Raw genomic sequence first — 23,292 nt, forward strand, 5'->3', positions numbered from 1 at the left:
CTAGCGTCATCTATGACCACACGCAGAACAGAACTCGGCCTGCAAGTGTCACTATTAGTAAAGGAATCCTGAGTGCCACAGGTTCTGCCCGGCGCCTCTGGACCAGCGCGGCGGGCTGCGGTGCATTCCCGCGGAGACGAGTGAGGAGCCTCTGCAGACTGGTGACTCCGACCCTACCAGACGACTGCGCACCAATGAAACGTCATCACAAAATCCACCCTGATCGACAGGTACTGCCTAGACCCCATGGATGTAAAAGAAATCAAAGTCAATGACAGTCATGTCATTATTATACCAATGTATTTGAGAAAACAAGACTAGGGTTTTATGCAGCGTAAATATAATGAAACTCACAACGTAAAATAGCATCATTGCTGTGTAAATGTCCACTGCATTTGCCAGCGCAAAACAACCAAGAAATAATAAAACACGATAAAGCTCATCTTGTCAGACATATACCAGCAGTGAAAGGGACTGGCAAAAAAGGCATAGATAAGTTGCAATCAGACGCTGGCTCCGACCCTTGAGCACGATTGAAAATGCCCAGTTGACGCCTAATTTTCTGTGAGATGAAGGAGCTTACGGCTGAGTAAATTTGGGCAGTTTTAAATAATAGATGAAAAACACTGCCGACATATAATCTCAAAAGAATCTTCATAAAAGGAAAAGAGCCACGCAAACGTATAATCCGCCAATTAAGTAGAAATTATAACCTTCCATTAAACATTTAGTCACTACTATCCTAATTGCATTGCCGCAGTAATGCATGCGCGGTTTGCGATAAAACAGTCCAGTCTGGAGGCATATCATACAACTGCGACTGATTAGACCTTCGTTCCCTAATCCAGACATGAAGCGGTCTTGGATAGAATACACCAGCGACGGGGACCATCGCTCCAAGTGGCAGGCGTTAGGCACACACACATTAACTACACAATCCGTCTGAGTTTAGCGGCTACTAGCGGGAAGGGCAGCAGGTGACGCGGAGGGCCCGGCGGGTCCAAACCGAACCACCACAAACGCCTGTTGGTGTGACACTAACAGAGCGCAGGACGTCGACAGAGGCCGGCTGTCTAACCGGGCCTCGCGAGGCTAGTCGGTGAGTACCTTCCCGGTCCCTGCATGGCACCTCTGAACCTGGCCTCAGCACAGCTGGGTAGTCGCCGGGCGCGAACCAGCTCACAGCTAGCCCTAGCATATGGTGAGTCAGCTTACAGCTAGCTCTGGCATACTGTGCGCAAGTCAGCTCACAGCTAGCTCTGGCATACGGTGAGTGAGCTCACAGCTAGCTCTGGCATACTGTGCGCAAGTCAGCTCACAGCTAGCTCTAGCATACTGTGAGTGAGCTCACAGCTAGCTCTGGCATGCTGTGCGCAAGTCAGCTCACAGCTAGCTCTGGCATACGGTGAGCGAGCTCACAGCTAGCTCTGGCATACTGTGCGCGTCAGCTCACAGCTAGCTCTGGTATACTGTGCGCAAGTCAGCTCACAGCTAGCTCTGGCATACTGTGCGCAATTCAGCTCACAGCTAGCTCCAGCAGAGGGTGTGAGTCAGCTCACGGCGAGCTCCGACCGGACATGCCTAATGTGAGTCGACTCGAGATACCCTGACTCGCGTGGCTCACCATGACAGCTCACGGTGGCTCATCTCACCATACTCATCCGTTATCAGTCTCAAATCCAACACACCCAACCTTCATCTTCGTCCTCACACGACCGACTCCGGTGCTCTGCATCCTCCCACCACCCGCTCCACCTCAACACCATCCCTCTCTCTCCCGTCTCACCGCTCTCACCGCCCGATGCGTATCTCACACGGCCGCTCAGTCCGCCGGGTCACCCGAGGCCCGTCATAGCTCGTCGTCGAAGCGGTGCAGGTTGGTCAGGTGCTCTCCGTAATCAGTCGCTTCGCTGCCCACGAACACGTCGTGGTGGTCGAGCACCTCTTCGAACGACAGCTGCTCGTCCATGTCGTCGTCGGCAGAGGAGAACAGGTGGTCCACCTCGTCGTCCGCGATCTCACTGCGGGAGGGAACAGGCCGGGGTTAGAGCGCAGCGAGTTAGAAGCAAGGTATGGCCGATGATGCATTTCTCGACAGTCATTGCTTGAAGAACTGCGATGATGAAAAATGAATCAAATAGGCAAATCGAGGAAATTTCGTCACCGGAACTGATCTGTTCAAAGGAAGGACCTAAACAATTGAAAGAAAACCGAAAAGGTGGTGGATGTCAGAATGAATTCCAAATCTAACGCACGTATTTTTTTTTCATGGGCATCAATATAAATACTCGCAATGAGTCTGAGAAGCCAAGCTTATAACGAAGACCTGGAAGTTTAGCTTTCCACGGACACACCATCCTTAGAAATATTTATGTGGGTGACATTTCGAAGAGGGACTTACTTGTTACTGGGCAGCACCCATCCGAGAATCTCGTCCCTGTTGAGGCGGCCGTCCCGATCCTTGTCGTAATCATTGTCGAACTTGTCCTTCTCTGAGTCCAGCCACGCCTGGTCCTTGTCCTTGGCTGTGAAACAATGGGATCAGAATCAGCCAGCGTCAATGTTTCATGATGAAAAATACCTACCAGTATCATTGACACCATACACAGGATGATTCCCAAATCCTAATGCCACAAATTTATCAGATTTCGCATTGAAAAGTTGGTTGTTAGCTAAACACATTGAGAGGATAAAGTGAAAATTGTTTAATCGTTTAATTGTTTTTTGAATGACCTCCTTACAAAATTATACTTTTCATTCATGTATTTTTGTTTTAGATGAATTTTCGGCCACGGGCCATGATCACATCAATGCCAAATATAGGAATATTGGAAGACAAAATACAAATTAGGTACAAGTCGAATCATCGTCAGTTTCTATCTTTCTACTTTTCGCGTGATAAGAATGACAGGCACTTTCACACTTGGTAATGGGTACACTCAAGTAATCGTTACATTCGCACATATCTGCATGGAAACATGAAAAAACACACTTAACCTCATCCTATCACTATAAAGGTAACACTTTGCTTTGCATGATACACATTTGGCACAAAATACTTAGGTATGAATTACTGACTTATGAATGTGCGTAGGCATGATGTCTGCGGCGAGTGATAACAGCTACAAAATGTGCCAAGAAGATATGTTTCGGTTGAGAACCGGTCTGTGTTTGCGAATTTGGATAGATTCACATATTTTTCTGTGTGGATGGTCACTTGTCTTTTGCAGGATTTCTACCGATAAAGGTGTGTTCCCTGAAGTGTCAAGATACTCCTGATGAGTGACGGTAAAATGATCTCCGATGGGCGTATCCGGTGTTTTGTTTTTAGCGTTTCTAAGGTGTTCGTTAAATCGCAGCCTGATGGGTCTTTTTGTCTCTCCTACGTATGTGACATCCTTCCCCCTTACTTTGCACAGCGCACAGGTGATTTTGTAGACTACCCCAGAAGTTAAGCATTTACCTTTAAGACCAGACTCACAAGCATGACATGTCCGTGTGCCAGACGGGCATTGTGGCTGAGAGAAAGCTGAACGAGTTAGAGCGCTTTTGAGAGTTTTAGTGTTACGCCATGCTACGCGTACGTTTAGGCCTGACTTTTTAACGATGGATTTCACTTTGGCGTTTACAGCTTCATCAATGTAAGGAAGAGTTAAGTATCCGTCCAGAGAGTCGGGTTCTTTTTTGCGTCGAGAGGGTTGCCCTCCTGCATCTGAGTCCCCCCTATAGCTTTGTGCGACCTCTCTGTGAAGTCGTCGCACGAGCTGTTTCCGGTAGCCGTTGGCTTCAAATAAGTCCTGTATTTTTTGACAGGAGCGGGAGGTGGCGGCTGTATCAGAGGACACTCGCATAGCCCGTAGGAACTCTGAACGTATTACGGCCTTTTTCGTGGCCATTGGATGTGATGAGGTTTGGTGAATGATGATGCCTGAATGATTGGGCTTGATGTACAGTTCTGTTGAATATTTGAAATTGTTATCTACCGTTACTAGTGTGTCCAGAAAGGCTACTTTACCAGAAGAGAAGCTGTCCTCAAGAGCATGGGTGTCGATTTGTATACCTTTGGGGGTGCTGCAGCACCCCCAATGCTCAAATGAGCACCCCCAATGGTTTTCCGGGCACCCCCAATGGTTTTGTCCCTCAATAACTCTGCTTTAGGAAAATAATTGTTCTGCAGTAGTTCACTACTAAAAATAAAACAATTACGCAACTTACAAGGCATGAAATAAAGATGTAAAGAAAAGAAAATTTATATTTAAGAAGAAGGGCGAAAAAAAACGTTAAGTTGCAAAGATGGTGTGGGTCCGTCGTACACGGGTGTCGGACCCTTAGAGCTGCTGGCGCGTACCCTTTACAAGCCGGCAGGGGGCTCCAGAGACCGGCGACGGGCCCTCAGAGGCCGGCAAAGGGTCATCAGAGGCCGGTGGTATGTACGTACCTTCAGAAACCCTGTGGGGTCATCTTTAGAGACCGGAACGGGCTCAGGCGCTGATGGGGCCCTCAGAGTCGCCGGTGTGGGGCCTTCAAATGTCACCGGTGGCAGGGTGGCCGTCACATGCGCACTTGTGGGGCCTTCAGAAGCTACGATGTTGGGCCCTCAGAGCCGCCGATATAGGGCCTTAAGAGGCACTAGTGTGGGGCCCTCAGATATGGCAATGTGGGGCCCTCGGACTGGAGGCGCCGGTGTGGGGGCTCTCAGAGACACTGGTTTAGGGCCATCACAGGCGCGCGTTGGGCCCTCAGAACTGCTGTTACGGAACGGATCCTTCATAGGCCGACAAGAAGATATCAAGAGGTCACCGGTGCCTTCAGGAGCCTTGTGGGGTTCTCAGAGACTGGCATGGTGCGCTCAGACGCCGCTGGGACCCTCCGTGTCACCTGTGTGGGGCCGTCAGGGTCGCTGGTAACTGTCAAGGGCCCTCAGAACCGCCCATGTAGGGTTTTTAAAGGCATTGGTATAGGGCCTCAGAGTTAGGGGTGTGGGGCCCTCAGAGACGCCGGTGTGGCGCTCAGGGGCGCCGGTGAGGGCCCTCACAGTCGCCGTTATAGGGGCCCTCAGAGAAATGGGTGTGGGGCCATTACAGGCGGGTGTGCAGCTCCTAGAGCTGGCCCCCTAGAGGCCGGTTAAGACCCCCAGAGGCCGGCAAATGGCCCTCAGAGGCTGGCTTGGGGCCCTTATGGAGATCTTAATGTTAGTACTTTTGGGCCCATGAGGTGTTCTTACGAGCCCTGTGGGGCCCTTCTGAGTCCAAATATAGCCAACGTAGACCCTCAGTGGCCAATTGGCGCCGCAGTGCCCCTCAGGCCCGAATAATCCGATGGGCCCCTGAACCTGATGGGGCGGGGGGGGGGGGGGCTCACGGGCCCACCTGGCTACGCCACTGAGGAAAATCGTAAACCCATGAATATCGAATTGCAATCACCTGTTATTTTTTTCAGCGATTATTGTGATCGTCTGATAAACGCCAGAGCCTCGTAGCTATACCGTTGCCTCCCGCGCAATGTCCGCCCCTGCGGACCGCAGGGGCTGCTGCACCGGTGCTAATCGCGGTCATCGGTTTCTGTCACCTTATTACAGAGGTGTCGGGGCTGCTGCCGAGCTGCCGGCAAATGTAGGGGAGAGTGGGGCAAAGCGGCCACCCTAACGCTTCTCACTATGCCAACGCTTGATTTTTAAATTTGGAAAGATTCTTTCTATACCAATGTGATCCCTATTAAGTTGCCTTTTATTTCAACAGCGTTTTATTTCCAAAGGCGTTCACATAGGAAAGATATTGACAAAACTTTAAACCTATGTATATTGGCCACTTTGCCCCATACCCTGGGGCAAAGCGGCCACCGGCGTCTTCTCAAGTCCCGATATGAGAAACAAAATAGTTGCCTCGTGTGCGACTAGGGTATTTGATGGTGACAAGGTTAAGCGAGGATGGATGTTTACTTTATCATCTTCCACCTGTAGGTAAACAAAGAAAGGATTTTCATGAAAAAAAAAAACATTTAATTGCATTATTTGGTAACTCATGCAACTGAAAAGTGGCCAAGATGAATGCATGACGACATATTTGAATATAAATAATGTTTTTTATCCAGATGGAAGCAACTTATGGCCAATTGGGGGGTGGCCACTTTGCCCCGGCCACTTTGCCCCGCGCATACCGTCCGAGACAAAAATATTCCAGCTTAGCTATTAGTGGGGTAAAAAACATTAAAATTGGTAGAATACATGTGCGATAACCATGCAATGCATGGACAAGAACGCTTATAAAAATTTCAAACGGTTATGGAATAACATAACATTTAAAAATTGTAAACATAGTTGGTAACCTGGCAAGAAATGCTTTCCGTGTTTCACAAAACAACGGTGATGGGCCTGAAACCCCGGTCTGGCTCATTCGAACGACCGTGAAGAGAAGTATAGGTAATTGGAAACCATAAATTGGAACTGACGCCAGCCATGAAGGGCTAAAACGATGGGTGGTCGCTTTGCCCCGGGTGGCCGCTTTGCCCCACTCTCCCCTACGCGTTTTTTCGGAAAGATGTTTATGTAATGAGGTAGCCAAGTACTAGGACGAGCAGAATGATTTTGAAGAACGTTCAACCTTTGGGAAATATTAGTGGAAATCCCGGGATTATCAGTACCTTATGGGGATACACAACCATGCCTTGTAGGTACGGTTGTGCCCCATGGCAAAGCTACAATCTTTCACCCGGTGCAGGGGTTGAGCACCCCCAACCATTTTGAAAAATCGACACCCCTGCTCAAGAGTGAATTTGATTGTTGGATGAATTGAATTGAGATAGTCAATGAAACTCAGAAGGTTCTCGCGACCGTGTGTCCACACTCCTATGCAATCGTCAATGTACCTGCCATAGAAATCTGGTTTTAGAGACGCGTTTCTGATGGCGCTCTGCTCGAAGTGGTGCATGAAGATGATGGCCACAGGAGAGGCCACTTTGTTCCCCATGGCGATCCCCACTTGCTGTTTGTAGTGGTCGTCATCGAATCTGAAGGTGTTGTTCTCCAGAACGTGAGTCAGAAGTCGTGTGACGTCCTCCGTGGATAGACCGCACAGGTCGATCAGAAACGCGTCTCTAAAACCAGATTTCTATGGCAGGTACATTGACGATTGCATAGGAGTGTGGACACACGGTCGCGAGAACCTTCTGAGTTTCATTGACTATCTCAATTCAATTCATCCAACAATCAAATTCACTCTTGAGGACAGCTTCTCTTCTGGTAAAGTAGCCTTTCTGGACACACTAGTAACGGTAGATAACAATTTCAAATATTCAACAGAACTGTACATCAAGCCCAATCATTCAGGCATCATCATTCACCAAACCTCATCACATCCAATGGCCACGAAAAAGGCCGTAATACGTTCAGAGTTCCTACGGGCTATGCGAGTGTCCTCTGATACAGCCGCCACCTCCCGCTCCTGTCAAAAAATACAGGACTTATTTGAAGCCAACGGCTACCGGAAACAGCTCGTGCGACGACTACACAGAGAGGTCGCACAAAGCTATAGGGGGGACTCAGATGCAGGAGGGCAACCCTCTCGACGCAAAAAAGAACCCGACTCTCTGGACGGATACTTAACTCTTCCTTACATTGATGAAGCTGTAAACGCCAAAGTGAAATCCATCGTTAAAAAGTCAGGCCTAAACGTACGCGTAGCATGGCGTAACACTAAAACTCTCAAAAGCGCTCTAACTCGTTCAGCTTTCTCTCAGCCACAATGCCCGTCTGGCACACGGACATGTCATGCTTGTGAGTCTGGTCTTAAAGGTAAATGCTTAACTTCTGGGGTAGTCTACAAAATCACCTGTGCGCTGTGCAAAGTAAGGGGGAAGGATGTCACATACGTAGGAGAGACAAAAAGACCCATCAGGCTGCGATTTAACGAACACCTTAGAAACGCTAAAAACAAAACACCGGATACGCCCATCGGAGATCATTTTACCGTCACTCATCAGGAGTATCTTGACACTTCAGGGAACACACCTTTATCGGTAGAAATCCTGCAAAAGACAAGTGACCATCCACACAGAAAAATATGTGAATCTATCCAAATTCGCAAACACAGACCGGTTCTCAACCGAAACATATCTTCTTGGCACATTTTGTAGCTGTTATCACTCGCCGCAGACATCATGCCTACGCACATTCATAAGTCAGTAATTCATACCTAAGTATTTTGTGCCAAATGTGTATCATGCAAAGCAAAGTGTTACCTTTATAGTGATAGGATGAGGTTAAGTGTGTTTTTTTCATGTTTCCATGCAGATATGTGCGAATGTAACGATTACTTGAGTGTACCCATTACCAAGTGTGAAAGTGCCTGTCATTCTTATCACGCGAAAAGTAGAAAGATAGAAACTGACGATGATTCGACTTGTACCTAATTTGTATTTTGTCTTCCAATATTCCTATATTTGGCATTGATGTGATCATGGCCCGTGGCCGAAAATTCATCTAAAACAAAAATACATGAATGAAAAGTATAATTTTGTAAGGAGGTCATTCAAAAAACAATTAAACGATTAAAATAAATGCCTTACATTCAGCAAGCACTTAACGAATGAAAATTGTTTATCACATAAGCTTCCATACGTCAACAAAGAACAAATTTAGAACAGTAACCCGTCACCCAAAAATATTACACAAGGAAAGCGATGACAAAAAGTCGTATCCTACCTCGACCCCAGTCTACAGGAGAGTTACGAACGCAAAATGCTCTCCTAATCGAAGCGTCATCCCAAACGCCAAATATTGAACGGGAGTCATCAATGAATAAACAAACCGGGTGAACGGTGGTAATAACAAAGCGGCGGACGGAGCCCGGGCATTGGCGAGGATAAGATACGATCTGCGGCTCTGATCACACCCGGTACCGCGCGCGCGCGTGCGTCTCTCTCTCTCTCTCTCTCTCTCTCTCTCTCTCTCTCTCTCTCTCTCTCTCTCTCTCTCTCTCTCTCCTCCGCTTCCCTCCCGTCCCCACTAACCCTGATCGCCGACAAACTCCTGGAAGTTGATGAAGCCATCCTTGTCCTTGTCCTTCTCCTCGAGCGTGTGGTCCACCACTACGGGGATCATGGCGGGGTCCTCCTCCGGGTGCGAGAACGACAGGAACTCGGAGCGCTGCAGCACGCCGTCACCGTTCCTGTCGGCCGCTTTGAACAGGTTGCGGTCCTCGCTCATCAGCTGGTGAAGAGAAACAGACCAGCGGAGAGTGAGATGATGGTTAGTGCCTGTTGAGTGCTGAACCGGCCGACAATATGACACAGGGACAACGGACAGATGGGAAATCCGCTGAGACGAAACCGGGTAGGAGAAACGACTATCGTTATACCGACCCGTGATATCGAGGGTGCTCAAACCAAACCACGACTAGTGATTGCCGAGGAAAAATGAGCGAGTCAAAAATAGATTTTCGAATGTGTTGCAATAGCTAATCGTGACACAGGACGTCGCGGATGGGACAGAAACAGAACACAACCTGAAAACAGTGACGGTCCCACCGCAACCTCCCACATTAGCGGCCCTCTCTCCGTCTCCCTTGTCGCCCCACGTCCTCTCCCGCGCCCCTCGTCCTCTCCCGCGCCCCTCGTCCTCTCCCGCGCTCCCTCGTCCTCTCCCGCGCCCCTCGCCCTCTCCCGCACCCCCACCTTGTCCTCCTCCGCCTTGTCGGCGGCGCTGAGCACGTCGTCATCGTCCTCGTCGTCTTTGGCGCCGTACGTCTCGGCCACGTACTCCTTCCAGGTGATGTGGTCGTCGCCGTCCTCATTCACCTCATCCCACCGTTCGGCAGACTCCTCCTCCGACAGCATCCTGGGGAGATGAGGGTAAGAGGATGTTTCCAGATTATAATTGGTCTCGCAGTTCTCCGTAGCTATAAATCACCATCGCTGATATGCTCGCCTCGCAGCTTTTCCGTCTCGCATTTCCTCAGGCAGCGAATTTCTCCGGAACAGGTAAAAACAATGTTGAAACGAAAAATGTGAAATGAAAAATGCCGTGACAAAAAAGCTTATAGGAAGAAATGCAATGAGTGATAAAAAACGCCGAAACACCCAAAGCTTAGTGACTCACTTGAAAGAGCGCAGTATCCACTTTTTCAGCTCATCCCTGCTGATCTTCTTGTCGCCATCCTTGTCCATCTTCAGCAGTAGCTGTCCCAGCCGCTCCTTGGCTTCTTCTGGCTCCAGGTCGTCAAACTCCTCAGCTTCCTTGTGACTCCCTAATCAGCCACAAACGCATGGACGTCAGTGAGGAGAGCATGCAAGACTGATAAGGCAGCTGCTGGCAGATCAGCTCAGTCAGCGAGAAACTGACTGGCTAACTTAATCTACCCCAGCTGAGGGGAGAAGGATTGGTGACACCCAATGGCTGTCTTTTTTTCAAGATTGCTTGCATGTTAGAGGCAAAGAGCTGACAGTTGGCACACCTCCCTATGATTCAAGCCAGATCTTGTGACACCAACTTCATTTTAAGTCGTCAGGTCACTGACCTATAATGTCAAATGAATTTGTCACCCAAGTTTCACCAACCATTTGAAAAGAGCACAGATGTGAAAAATATCAGATATGCTGACTGAAAATGGTTTAAATCAGGAAAATGTTCTCTCATTTTTTTTTTTTTTTGGTGGCTGGCAAAACTTGTGGGTCATTTTTAACTAAAAATAACCTCAGCTTTTGACTTTTCTGTTAGTAGGACTGGTCTCTGATATCAGGTCATCATTTCACCTGAAGTTTTAAACTTGTCTTGTATTGAAATAAGCACTTCTTTACTCAGCAAAGCTTTAGCTCAGTATAAGAGGCATAATAGCAAGGGAGGGGTACTTAGTACTTGCACCCTGGCAGGGGCATGTGCTGAAAACCAAGAAACCCTGCAAAAGTTAAATGTAGTTTGACATTCCAAAGGCATAATTTATCAGCAAACATTAATAATTCACAAACCAAAAAAACAGATACACCATCAGTAATACTTTGCCATCTCCAATGACTCTGTGACACACCTAGAATGGCCTCATGGTCAAACTGGTCATCATGGTCGTCCCCATCCAGGTGGTACTTGTTCCGTGGACTGAAGGCACCATCCTCCTCACGTTCACGCTGGCCCACATGCCGATGACTGACAGCTGCCTCAGCTGACAAGACCAGCAACAAGCTCATCACCAAACACAGATGCATCTTCCGTTGTGGTTGGTGGCTGTAATACACAAAGAAGACAGACACAAATTGGTGAACTGAGCGAATATTTAAATTTAGATGAGAAAATTTTGATATGCTTCCATACATTTCCAGCATAAAATAAAGAGCAAAGATACATTTAGCCCCTGAGGACTATTTTCTAAAACTTGAACTAAGGTGTTCAGTGTAACATCAACACAACAATAGACAGGGACGTCAGAGAGACTTGCGATTCTCAACATTCGTAAAGGTATTGGTTATAACTTATAACAATACTTACCAAAATTCAATGAAAAAATATTATCGAATTGTGATTAAAACAGAAGCACTGCGCCAATCAAAATTATCCCTTGTTTATTCAAAGCACACAAAGAATCCAACGTAGGCGGGAGAGACAAATGTCTCAAAAGCGGCATTTTTGAAGCAAAAATTTACGACTGCTGGACACCTAGCGGTATTTTATTTGAGATTAAAAAATGTGAATATACATTACAGATATATGCTTTTTAAAATTATGATTCATAACATTTTATCTCAAAAATAGGAAAACATTGTTCAATATATGTATAAGAACTAGAAAACATGAAACACGTAACAATACTGATGCGGCGACAACTTGCTTTCTATCGATTACCTACCGAATACCTTGGAATACCTACCGTATCCCTCATCAAACCGCACGTAAACCGCACATAAAAACATCAAGAATAAGATCTACAAAATATACAGAGGAAAATTGGTTGAAGGGTGCGTGAATATTTGATTTGTGCCTGATATCTATAAATACCTTGGTAAATGTCAAGTTTAAGTCCTAAGAAGATTTCATTGATAAATTTTTCATATTTTTACATTATTTGACATCCTGAATCCAAAAATGATACTCATATGTCTCGCAAATAAAAGAAAAAAACATAATCAAACCTGACCTAACCTTACCTACTTACCTATAACCTACCAACCTACAACCTACAAACCTACCCTAACCTAACCTAAATTACAAACCTACCTACCTACAACCTAAAACCTACAAACCTACAACCTAACCTAACCTAAAACCTAAAATTTTTGCTGTTTCATATTCGTATCAAAAGCGCCACAATTGTAGTTAGGACCTAAACTTGACATATACCACCATGGGCACCAATATCATGTCAGTGTTTTGAGACAACAGATTGATCATCATTTCGCTCCAGCTCAGCTTGAGCTAGCTGGTTTGAAGTTTGAATTACAATTAATTCAATTGAATTGAATTGAATTATTTGTATTCAATTGAATTGTAATAGGCATCAGCATCGCCATTGCCATGGCCATCTACTAACAGCTAAAGTTGAAGTCACCTCATTTTTCGGCCAGATCAATCGTTTTATTTGTATAGCCTTGAGAATCGCGACGCATTGTACTCATACTCCCCAAAAAGGTTCTCTATTTTCCAAAAGCTACGAAAGAAAAACCACTTAACGTGGAGTTTTGAATCGGAATAGCAGGTTTGTAGCTTGAGCCGATTCTGAGAATAACATTTATGACCTGACAGGAGGATTATATTTCTTATAATATAAAGGTGTAATCTGCAAACTGTGCTAAATGTGCTGACAACTGTCTCATCTCAATCTCACACAAGTACACAAATTCTGCAAAAGAAGTTCATAGTTCTAAACTTAATACCTCAACCTGGTATTGGTACTGATAATACTGCCAATCCTGACTATCCCAGTCGGGGAAACTATGGTAAAATCTGCTATTTTTAGCAGTCTGCTATTTTTAGCAGAAATCTGCTAAAAATGGGTACGCATGTGACGTCATCGTACCCAAATATAGCAGATTTGGATACGGCCCCCAACAAAAGCAGATCTGCACCCTAATTGAAGCAAATGCGCATCAAATGCCTGGCAGATTCGTGATTAGAATAGTGCTGAGAATGTCCTCTGATATTTTTGTTCAGATCCGACTATTTTCAAATAATGAATTTGAAAATAGTCGGATCTAAACAAAAATAGCAGAGAACACTCTCAGCACTATTCTAATCACTAATCTGCCAGGCATTTGATGCGCATTTGCTTCAATTAGGGTGCAGATCTGCTTTTGTATGGGGCCGTACCCAAATCTGCTATATTTGGGTACGATGACGCCACATGCATACCCATTTTTAGCAGATTTCTGCTAAAAATAGCAGACTGCTAAAAATAGCAGATTTTACCATAGTTTCCCCGACTGATCCAGCATTTCCTGGACTGAACATCTGTGTCATTAATGACTTCCTTGACTGAATGTGTGTGACCCACAGTGTATTCTGTATCTGCTGAGCTTGGTATGCATAGGTACTGATTTCAAACAAAACCTGTTAAAATACAGGATGCTTGCATAATTTCTTGGAGGATCTTGTGTAGTCTAGCTTGGCTTTAATCCTAGACTAAAGGTGTAATCTGTAAACTGTTGATGGGCAGCCAGGGAAGGTACCTACTACCTACAGCAGTAGACGGTGTGCAGGGTTCCAAGCATTAGGCAAATTGTATCTGCCTTGGGGCTTGGGGGCAGCTTTTCATTTCTGTGTTATTCCACTTTTGCTGTGTTCTGCTCTGCTCTGTATTGGTGTGTGGTATAAATGCTCAAAACTTGTTTTTCAGACATCATGGCACCCTCCAAAGAAAAGAAACCATCTACTGACTGGAAGAAATGGGTAAAATTTGAGTACATGCGGCTGCGGGCGCTGCGCCGTTACAAGCGGGCCGATGAAATTAAATCGGCGTGGAACGAGAACCGGCAGCTGCTGTCAGGTACGTGTCATTTCAGTCCCCGCCCTTCCCAGATTGCGTGACTCTGCGGGCTTAGTAAGCACCGTTCGGCCAGGAATAAACCAGCTGGGCAGATTGATCCTTGGTTCGACCGAGTGCGCGATTGCGGTCCCTTCCACCGAACTGACGCGGCGTGCACTCCTCTCCGAACTCGAGGGGCGCGGCTGGGGAGGGGCGGCCGGGCTGTCGAAACCCTCTGCACTAATGTGGCTGAATGCATAAGTACGTATCGCAAATGTTCGCATGACAAAATGCACGTTGGCAAATTTGCGTAGGACAAAGTAAGTATCGCAAATCTTCGCAGGGTATAAAGGAGTTAGATACCGACAAGATTTATTTAGGTAATGTCAGGTTAGGTCATATCGGGTTATGTTTACTTTGGTTGGGATAGGTTGGATTAGGCAAGGGTCAGGCTGGTTTGGTTAGGTCAAGTTAGGTCAGTCGGGTACCTGAGTATGTTTTTAGTGATACTTACTTTTGCCCTCGAGTACTTTATAGCTTAAGTACTTTTGCGTAAGAATATTGGTGTACGTACTTTTGTCCCACGTACTTTAGCGAAACGTACTTTCGTCCTAGAATCGCGAAAATGCCATGTTGGTGTGTGACGACAAAGTGGCGTTTGGGCCACTTGGTGTTCCAGAAACCTACCTGTATGTCAGCCAGTACCTCACCAAAGATCGTGTAAAACGCACCCGTCAACGGCGCATCAGCTAGGTGTAGATCGTCCGTGAGATGTCAGGTGACAGTGGGTGCTTAATCGGTAGACTACCAGTGGTTGCTTAGTATTATCACTAGATCTTCATCTGTTGTCAGCTCTCCTGACCCCTAATCTTTGAGCTGACTTCTGACCCACAGACCAGCTGCTTGACGAGGACCGCCGTCAGCTCTCCTGGCCTAGTCTGACCTGACCTCTGATCTGACCTCTGACCTGACCTCTGATCTGACCTCTGACCTGACCTCTGATCTGACCTCTGACCCGACGTCTGACCCACAGACCAGCTGCTGGACGAGGACCGCCGCCAGCTCTCCTGGCCTCTGACCTGACCTCTGATCTGACCTCTGACCTGACCTCTGACCTGACCTCTGATCTGACCTCTGACCTGAGCTGACCTCTGACTCACAGACCAGCTGCTTGACGAGGACCGCCGTCAGCTCCCTGGCCTCTGACCTGACCTCTGACCTGACCTCTGATCTAAGTTCTGACCTGAGCTGACCTCTGACCCACAGACCAGCTGCTCGACGAGGACCGCCGCCAGCTCTCCTGCCGCGCCGTCTGGGTGGCGCCCGTCGAAAAGCAGCTCCAGGGCAAGATTAACAAGATGGCGGTGGCCGATGTGATGTGCGGGGAGAGGCGCGATAAGCACAGCGTGCCGCTGAGGATGCTTTATCAGGCCAACCCGCTGCCCACCATGTACAAGTGGTCGCCGATACAGAACAACTTCATGGTGCGTACAGAAGGAGTATGGCGGGCTGGTGGTGCTTGGTGATTGGTAGTTGACTGCTGGGATGTGGAGAGCTTTTAGGATGATGGATAGGTTAGGAGAGCGAGAGGGAATGGCGGGTACGCTATCGGAGGTAATTCAGGTGTCCCGCTTGACTTGATAATTCCGATTTTCATTGTTTTCTATCTAAGTTTTGATAACTTTTTCGTATTTTTTAAACTATTGGTTCCAATCGAGAAGCGACAGCCGGCGTACTGTATAGGGATAATCGTGGTTTACAGAGGCGACCAAGTGGCGTGGTACGTCGTGATCGACCACGTCGAGCCCATAATGTAACTACAGCCGTGGCTTGCATAGCAATTGTCTACCTTCAGTTGCATCCACTTGCCAACTTTGCCACCAGGTGGAGGACGAGACCGTGCTGCACAACATCCCGTACATGGGGGACGAGGTGTTGGACAAGGACGGCTCCTTCATCGAGGAGCTCATCAAAAACTACGACGGCAAGGTGCACGGCGACCAGGAGCCCGGCTTCATCGACGACGAGATCTTTGTCGATCTCGTGAAGGCGCTCATCCCTCACCAGGTGAGACACGAGCCACTGGTTAGATGGGAGAGACAGAGAAGAGAGAGGGAGAGAGAGCAGGGAGGAGAGGGGGGGCTTTAGTGATAAGTATTCCAGCCGAGAGCGCCAATGACGTTAATTGTCTGCGAAGAAATGGCTGTTTTCACAATGATAAAATTTTGTTTGTCAGTGTTTGGCTTTAGAAGCATCTATTCTTTCAACTTGAACCCACTACTCATTCTTTCTAAATGCTGTATAAATATCAAATATGTTGTGACGCCCCACGCCCGTGCGCCCCTGCCTGATGTCTCCCGTCCGTCTATCTCAGAACAAGGACGGCGGCGAGTCGGAGACTGACAGCGGGGACCCGCCCCAGCCGACGATGGCCGTGTTCGAGGCCATCTCGGACATGTTCCCCGACAGAGGATCGCCCAGGGAGCTCAAGGAAAAGTGAGTCGGCGATCTCGTGCCGTGTAATGTTTTGAGGGATAAGTCTCGTGCATTAGCTGATCCATATTTTTATTCAGCAATTGCCTTTCAGATGGAGTTAAGTGCTTAACAACGATGTGTGTAGTTGCTGTGCCATTCATTACATCATAGTTTCTGAAACTAACAGTTTAGGACTAGTTATGAAAAAGTGATCGAGGCTTCATGGGCGCCGATGACCAGACTGTACTCAGGGCGCCCAAAACCCCAATTCATCATCATCAGTGATCGAGGCAGCAGCTTGAAGATATAGCGTTGAGTCCTGTTTTTTTATGAAACGACCTTGTTTTTATGAATCGGATAGCTTCTTCCAACACTGATATTCTCCAGCGCTCGGCTCAATCGCTGTGCCTCGCTATCACTGCTAACACGCTTTACCTCGTCTGTCCCAGGTACCAGGAGCTGATCGACCCCCAGGCGCTGCCTCCCGAGTGTACCCCGAACATCGACGGGCCCAGCGCTCAGTCGGTGCCGCGGGAGCAGACGATGCACTCGTTCCGCACGCTCTTCTGCCGCCGCTGCTACAAATACGACTGCTTCCTGCACCGTGAGTAGATGCGTGGGGAATCTGCGCTCTGGGCGGAGCCGGGCAGTGGTTAGAGTTTGGGAGGTAAAATTATAGAGAAACGAGAATGGGAACGAAAAGTTATTGAACTTTGAATGCGATAAGCTATGTGTCGTTTATTGATAACAACCTTGATCGGCTGGCTTTGAGTGCATTATGAAAACGGTAGGTGATTGATGTTTCAGTGACCGCCGACCGGTAGGCGATGTCACTGTTTGAATGAGTAATTGTGTTGTCTTGCATTCAGTTCTGATACCACCAATTCCTATTTGCCCGCCCGCCCGTAGCCCGAGCCGAGCCGAGCCGAGCCGATCCGCCCGTAGCCGAGCGAACGTTCAGTTCGTCCTCCATTCTTGAGGACACTGTGAGTTTGTAACGTGACTGCAATGATTGTGTTTAAAACTTAGAATAAAGTTAGTTGAATTTCCACGAGATTCCTATTTTATCGCAGGTCTGAAGTCGTACCACCCGGGACCCAGCACGCACAAGCGCAAAACTCCTGACCTGCCCATCTCTACGGAGCCGTGCGGCGAGAACTGCTACCTGCATTTGGTATGAATGAGTTCAGTGACCAGTCCCCCTCCCCTCCCACCCATCCACACACGGCGAGAAGTGCTACCTGCATTTGGTATGCAATATGCATGCATGGGTTTCATTCCCCTCGCCCCCTCACACACTCCCCATCCGGACCTGACCCTTTCGCTGGCTGCATCCAATCTGAACTACTATTGAAATATATTGATATCGTAATGGGCTTAGCGATGTAATTGCTCTCATGCCTCATGTCATACAAGCCACCCCCTCACTCACCACCATGATAGCCTCATATGAGCTGCCACCCCCGGCGGCCCATCCAGTAACACCTCACCTTCTGACCGTCGCCCGCCGTCTCCCCCTGTGCACAGGACGGCGAGCGGGATAAGATCGTGGCGCGCCTCCAGCCGACGGAGGAGGATGCCGCCGACAGACAGAGGAAGACGCCCAAGCCGTGGTCGGTCGACTCGGGAAACGAGGCCAGCTCGGAGGACAGCAACGACAGCGTGCACCCGGAGACCACCAAATCGGCACTCACGGGTGAGCCGTGAGAGGGTCGGGAGACCCGCGCCGGAGGCTATTATTAACTTCAGTGACCGGTGGTGTCTTAATGGTTCGCTTCTGTTGTCTGTCTTTTCTGGTTCTGATGCTAATAATATGAACATGTTTCCGCATGTAGTTCTTCCTGGCAGGAATCCTGAATTGTGGTGTAGCCATTACGAACTCAAAGGGGATTACAAAATGCGGACTTGACTCCCCCTCTCTCTGCCCCTCTTCCTCAAGGATCATTTCAGGCTGTGGTGACGATCATGAACTCACGAGGCACAACCTGACGACCCCCCCCGCTCCTCCCCCCCCCCCCAGAAGCCTTGTACGGTTTGCTAACACACATCGATTCCCTCCTACCCATCAGGCGCCCTGCAGGGCGTGGTGACCAGCATGGACCGCAGTCGCCGCCGGACCGGCTCCGGTGACGCCTCCACCGGTACGGCCGCCTCGGGCGTCTCCCCGGACCCTACCGTCGAGGACGAGGCGTGGACGGGCGCCGACCAGAGTCTGTTCCGCGCCCTGCACCCCATCTTCCTCAACAACTACTGCGCCGTCGCCCAGGCCATGATCTCCAAAACGTGCCAGCAGGTCAGTGCCGTAGCGTGTGCTCTATCTTTGCTGAGGACTCAGCTGCGACCGTGGTCACTGGGTTTGATGAACATGTCAGACTTTTCCTCACATCTTCTGGTAAATTGATGTATTCTTTTGATGATTACTCAGTCTGTCTTATAAACTTATGATTAATTTCGAAATATCACTGGTGTTTACACAGCTTCTCTCATAGTCATCATTACGGCCGAGATACCGACGGGTAGCCGGCCGTCCTCTGACATTGCTCGAACCGCGTGCGCGCCACAGGTGTACCGGTTCGCCCAGGAGGAGGCGTCCAACCTGCCGGCCGAGGAACACGTCAAAGACGCCACGCCGCCGCGCAAAAAGAAGAAGAAGCTCCGTCTCTGGTCAGTGCACTGCCGCAAGATCCAGCTGAAGAAGGACTCTTCGAGCAACCACGTGTACAACTACACACCGTGCAACCACCCGGGCCAGCCGTGCGACGAGACGTGCTCGTGCGTGGGCGCGCAGAACTTCTGCGAAAAGTTCTGCCAGTGCTCCCTCGACTGTGAGTGTGTCGTGGCACGCCGGTAACCGGCGTGCGACGGCGGACGGCGGCGGCGACGGCTGGGAAAGATAAGAGGGATTGGGACGCCGACAGAGGCACACAGTCGGTTGTTACTGCATCATGGAAATTGGGTGCAGGTTAAATCGCTTTGGAGATCAGAGTGTTAAGGGGATTGACGAAATTGTCACTTTCCATTTGGAATTACTTGCTTTGGAGGATGTGAGACACGCCGTTCCCGCATTGATTTTAGCGGTTAACCCATTTTAAGGGGAAGCGTGTTTCACTATTTGGCATGCTTGCCATCAGCGGTTTAATATTTATTCAGTAAGGGATTCGTTCACTTGTGCACACGTTTACTTGATCTGCAGCAGCTCGATCTGCTTTGGTGCCATCTCGCAAACCAGGAGCTGCGCCGACTCCGGACTGCAATGTCTCGGTCAGCTGCATGCATCAACTCCTGTTTCCTACCGCTTCCTTGTTTCCTGGCAGTTTACACACAAGTTCTGCAAATTCTTTTGATAACGTCCCGAACCATTATGTATGAAACTAGCTATGGTTCTCTGGCATTGTACCGATATAACCACCAGCGACTGATGTCCCAGTGAGCCGCTGAACAGTGTGACCTATACATCGTTCACGCCCTCCGGTTCTTTGACATACACCCGGGGACGGTGTTGCAGGCCAGAACCGGTTCCCGGGCTGCCGGTGTAAGGCGCAGTGTAACACCAAGCAGTGTCCGTGTTTCCTGGCGGTGCGCGAGTGTGACCCGGACCTGTGCCGCAGCTGTGGAGCCCACCACCTGCAGGTGAGAGAACCAGTACCGTACAGGCGGCCGGTCGGCGCTGGACAGGCGGCATGGAGCGGGCTCATACTCTATATGGTACTCAAATATGTTACTCGGTATGGCGAGGGTGTGTTCGTCTGTTCGACTACGAACTCAGATTGTGGATGTGAATGCCAAAAAAGCACGGATTGGAACTTAAGGGTCATGCTTGAATAATGCACTGGTTTAGATTATACGTGGCGGCTGGCTCAAGATGTTGTTACGGTTGATTTAGGACGCAGGATCGCACCCAGTGGTTTGTGAAAGCTTAAAAATCTGGTCTGGCATCAGTGAAGCCAGTCCCACAGTTCCCTTTCTGAGCTACTTTACGGCTCGCCATGGCTGTTTCAACTGATGCGATGTTCTGACGCCCTCTCCCCCGCCCGTCCGTCCTTCCAGGTGGACAAGATCCAGTGCAAGAACGTCTCAGTGCAGCGCGGCCTGCACAAACACCTGCTGATGGCACCCTCTGACGTGGCCGGTTGGGGCATCTTCCTGGAGGATTCGGCGCAGAAGAACGAGTTCATATCAGAGTACTGCGGCGAGGTGATCACCCAGGACGAGGCTGACCGGCGCGGCAAGGTCTACGACAAGTACATGTGCTCGTTCCTCTTCAACCTCAACAACGGTGAGTGAAGAGTCTGTCGGCGGAGGGGCTTTGACCGTATTGATCAGCGAATGCGATGGTTATCCTAGTAAAAGTGTGACGGTTGTAAAACATACGTATACATCCTCTATATTTTTATCGGAAATACCTGTTTACCAAGAACTGGCTCATCTTGCCTTCGGAGGTTTGAAACTGTGAAATTGATATTTGTGTTACAATTCCTATTCGTCCTTTTGTGACCAGTGGGCTACGAATCCATCCCCAATAACGTCCTAACATTTCCGTGGCCCAATTCTGTGGAGCTAATTATCACCGATTTTATCTGGGTTCCTCTTCGTCGGCAGACTTTGTCGTGGACGCCACGCGCAAGGGCAACAAGATCCGATTCGCCAACCACTCCATCAACCCCAACTGCTACGCCAAGGTGATGATGGTCAACGGCGACCACCGGATCGGCATCTTCGCCAAGCGACCCATCCAGCCCGGCGACGAGCTGTTCTTCGACTACCGGTGAGTGGAGAGCTTGGGTGGCAGTTGAAACGGCGGGCGTTGAATATGTGTATGTTTATTTTGGTCGGTGGTCCGAGCACAGCTGGCCAGTAATTATCCGTTGCGCATGTGGGACGGATCCGCACTCCGCAATGTGCAGTTTTAGTTCTGGGCGCCAAATGGATCTGAAACGAGTGAAGAGCAAAGCAAGCTGTTAGCCTTGATAACGCTTGTAAAGTGATGGAATTTAGACTGCGCCAGCCGAATTCAGCATCAACGAGAGTCGAGAAACTCGTTACGATCGTGAGGCAGGCTTGATGTTTGTCGTCTCACTCTCATTGGTGCTTTTTTAGCCGGATCGGCGTAGCTTCTTTGAATTTTAATCATGCGTGCACAATTTCCAGTTGCACATAAACCACAACGTCCCATCACGCTTACGGTCGAATTTCGCTCGCCTGTACCTCCCTGGCACACCATTCTTTGACCCCCTGTCTCTGCCCCGCCCTTCCGCCAGATACGGACCCACCGAGCAGCTGAAGTTTGTCGGCATCGAGCGAGAGATGGAGTTCCTGTGATGGCACGCCCACTACTAGACCTCCATAGCCGGGCCACGTGACACCTGGCGCCGTGCGAACACCCGCGCCAAGTGTAACTGAGTCAATGTGGCAGCCCGTGGGACACCCGAGCGCCGCCACGTGCCGCGCTGGGTATCTAAGCGATTTCGTCAATGTTCAACAATAGGATCTCGATCATTCAATCAAATGCATCAGAACGGGGATTTCTGCGAAGGCTTCATGTGCGAGAGTCAGTTAATGTGAACTGAACTGGATGAGTCGTGCAAGTCCAATGACGGCCGATTGTCGTTCATTCACCTTAGCCCAGCGGAGGGCTTTGCTGCAGGAGCAAGGTGTGGGTGTGATAGACTGAAATGACAGGCGCGACATTCAGATGTGTCGCCTTTTAGTGACTGAAATACCAATGTTGTGATGTCGCGGTTCAGGCAGGCGTTCAATGCTCACGATTGCGCCGTAGACTGTCGAACACTAACAGTGTCCTCGGTGACATATTCGAGCTCGATCGTGTTGGGAGTATCAACTCTAACGGGACAGGAGCCTGGCCATCTACGGCATCGGTACGCTGCACCGCACGGGTGCCGCTCCTAGTGTGAGGAGAGTTTGTTGCGCTGGGTGTGTTGTGGATCACCTCCGGCCAACGGAGTTTGGTTTCTGGAGAGACTAAAACACTGGAGGAACGCGACGATTCCCCTGGGGGATCGGGGATGCACTATAGGTGTTAGGATAATGAGAAGAGCAGATTCGAGTCCACGAGGCAGACCTGCGAGCCCGCTGAGCAGATTCGTGAGCGGATTTTAGCGACTGTATCGAGGTGATTCATCTAGGAATACCCACAGGTTGGGTTGAACCAGAGTGGTTGTAAGCAAGGCCAAGGCAGATTTGTGTAGGAAGCACCGGTATATTGCTCATACCAGTTTTCGCCGACGCAGTCATATCGAGGCATTAACGACATGTGTTCGATAATGTGAATACTCTCATTGGATAGAAGTTTCATACTGGTCGGATTCAGGCGATTCGGGCATCATCGCACACTTCATACCGAATTTTGCTCAATCAGACACTGTTTTACTTGCCAACCCGCCGCTTCAGTACCGACGCTGAACAACCATGGAACCATTTTCGCAGTTCAATATAACAGCTGATGTACACCAATAGACAATTGTTTCAATGTGGGCTGCTGTTGGTGCCAATTTGCTGTTGAATGGACCAGAGGCGAGCAAATCCCCATAGGCGCAAATAGCTGTTACGGATTTGCCACCAAGGACCTGGGCCAGGACATTGAAACTGATGTGATTATATGTTTCACGCTTGAAGCAGAAACAATGCGCGATCTGTATGCTAAGTGATAAGTGACCCGGTGAATCAGACGACTACCATTGTGTGCTGATCGCGTAGTCCGTCGCATTTAGTTTGACTGATATCCACTAGACAGCAGCATCGCGTGAAACACGTTCAAATATGACGATGGTATATTTAATGACGTCAAGTGATGATCATCGCACAAAAAAGGACTTCTCGCTGTCTCTCCCCAGATGATCGGTACAACTTCCCCGAG

General features: G+C 48.9%; 2 protein-coding genes across 7 annotated transcripts; one reads left to right on the forward strand and one right to left on the reverse strand.

Annotated features, from left to right (window-relative positions):
- Positions 1-281: 281 nt before the first annotated feature.
- Positions 282-11,589, reverse strand: LOC122384090 (reticulocalbin-2-like). 2 transcript variants are annotated; one of them, XM_043371101.1, is made up of 7 exons: positions 11,474-11,589; positions 11,019-11,212; positions 10,094-10,241; positions 9,670-9,832; positions 9,007-9,205; positions 2,402-2,525; positions 282-2,021 (listed from the first exon to the last, which is right to left on the reverse strand). In XM_043371101.1, the coding sequence occupies exons 2-7, from the start codon at positions 11,191-11,193 to the stop codon at positions 1,850-1,852; spliced, it is 981 nt and encodes a 326-aa protein (XP_043227036.1). In that variant the 5' UTR covers positions 11,194-11,212; positions 11,474-11,589; the 3' UTR covers positions 282-1,849. The 2 variants fall into 2 exon arrangements, with proteins under 2 accessions (XP_043227036.1, XP_043227028.1); XM_043371093.1 differs by lacking the exon at positions 11,474-11,589 and adding an exon at positions 11,424-11,454.
- Positions 11,375-22,889, forward strand: LOC122384073 (histone-lysine N-methyltransferase EZH2-like). Of its 5 annotated transcripts, none has more exons than XM_043371089.1 (14): positions 11,375-11,443; positions 13,815-13,964; positions 15,210-15,427; positions 15,828-16,010; positions 16,318-16,439; positions 16,868-17,022; positions 17,492-17,592; positions 17,946-18,114; positions 18,488-18,711; positions 18,982-19,243; positions 19,924-20,048; positions 20,466-20,694; positions 21,018-21,183; positions 21,677-22,889. In XM_043371089.1, the coding sequence occupies exons 2-14, from the start codon at positions 13,820-13,822 to the stop codon at positions 21,735-21,737; spliced, it is 2,160 nt and encodes a 719-aa protein (XP_043227024.1). In that variant the 5' UTR covers positions 11,375-11,443; positions 13,815-13,819; the 3' UTR covers positions 21,738-22,889. The 5 variants fall into 5 exon arrangements, with proteins under 5 accessions (XP_043227024.1, XP_043227000.1, XP_043227009.1 ...); XM_043371065.1 differs by lacking the exon at positions 11,375-11,443 and adding an exon at positions 11,810-11,940; XM_043371074.1 differs by lacking the exon at positions 11,375-11,443 and adding an exon at positions 11,825-11,874.
- Positions 22,890-23,292: the final 403 nt, after the last annotated feature.

The sequence above is a fragment of the Amphibalanus amphitrite genome, unplaced genomic scaffold (assembly GCF_019059575.1).
Source record: "Amphibalanus amphitrite isolate SeventyFive unplaced genomic scaffold, NRLGWU_Aamphi_draft 000014F_arrow, whole genome shotgun sequence".
Taxonomy (NCBI): domain Eukaryota; kingdom Metazoa; phylum Arthropoda; class Thecostraca; order Balanomorpha; family Balanidae; genus Amphibalanus; species Amphibalanus amphitrite.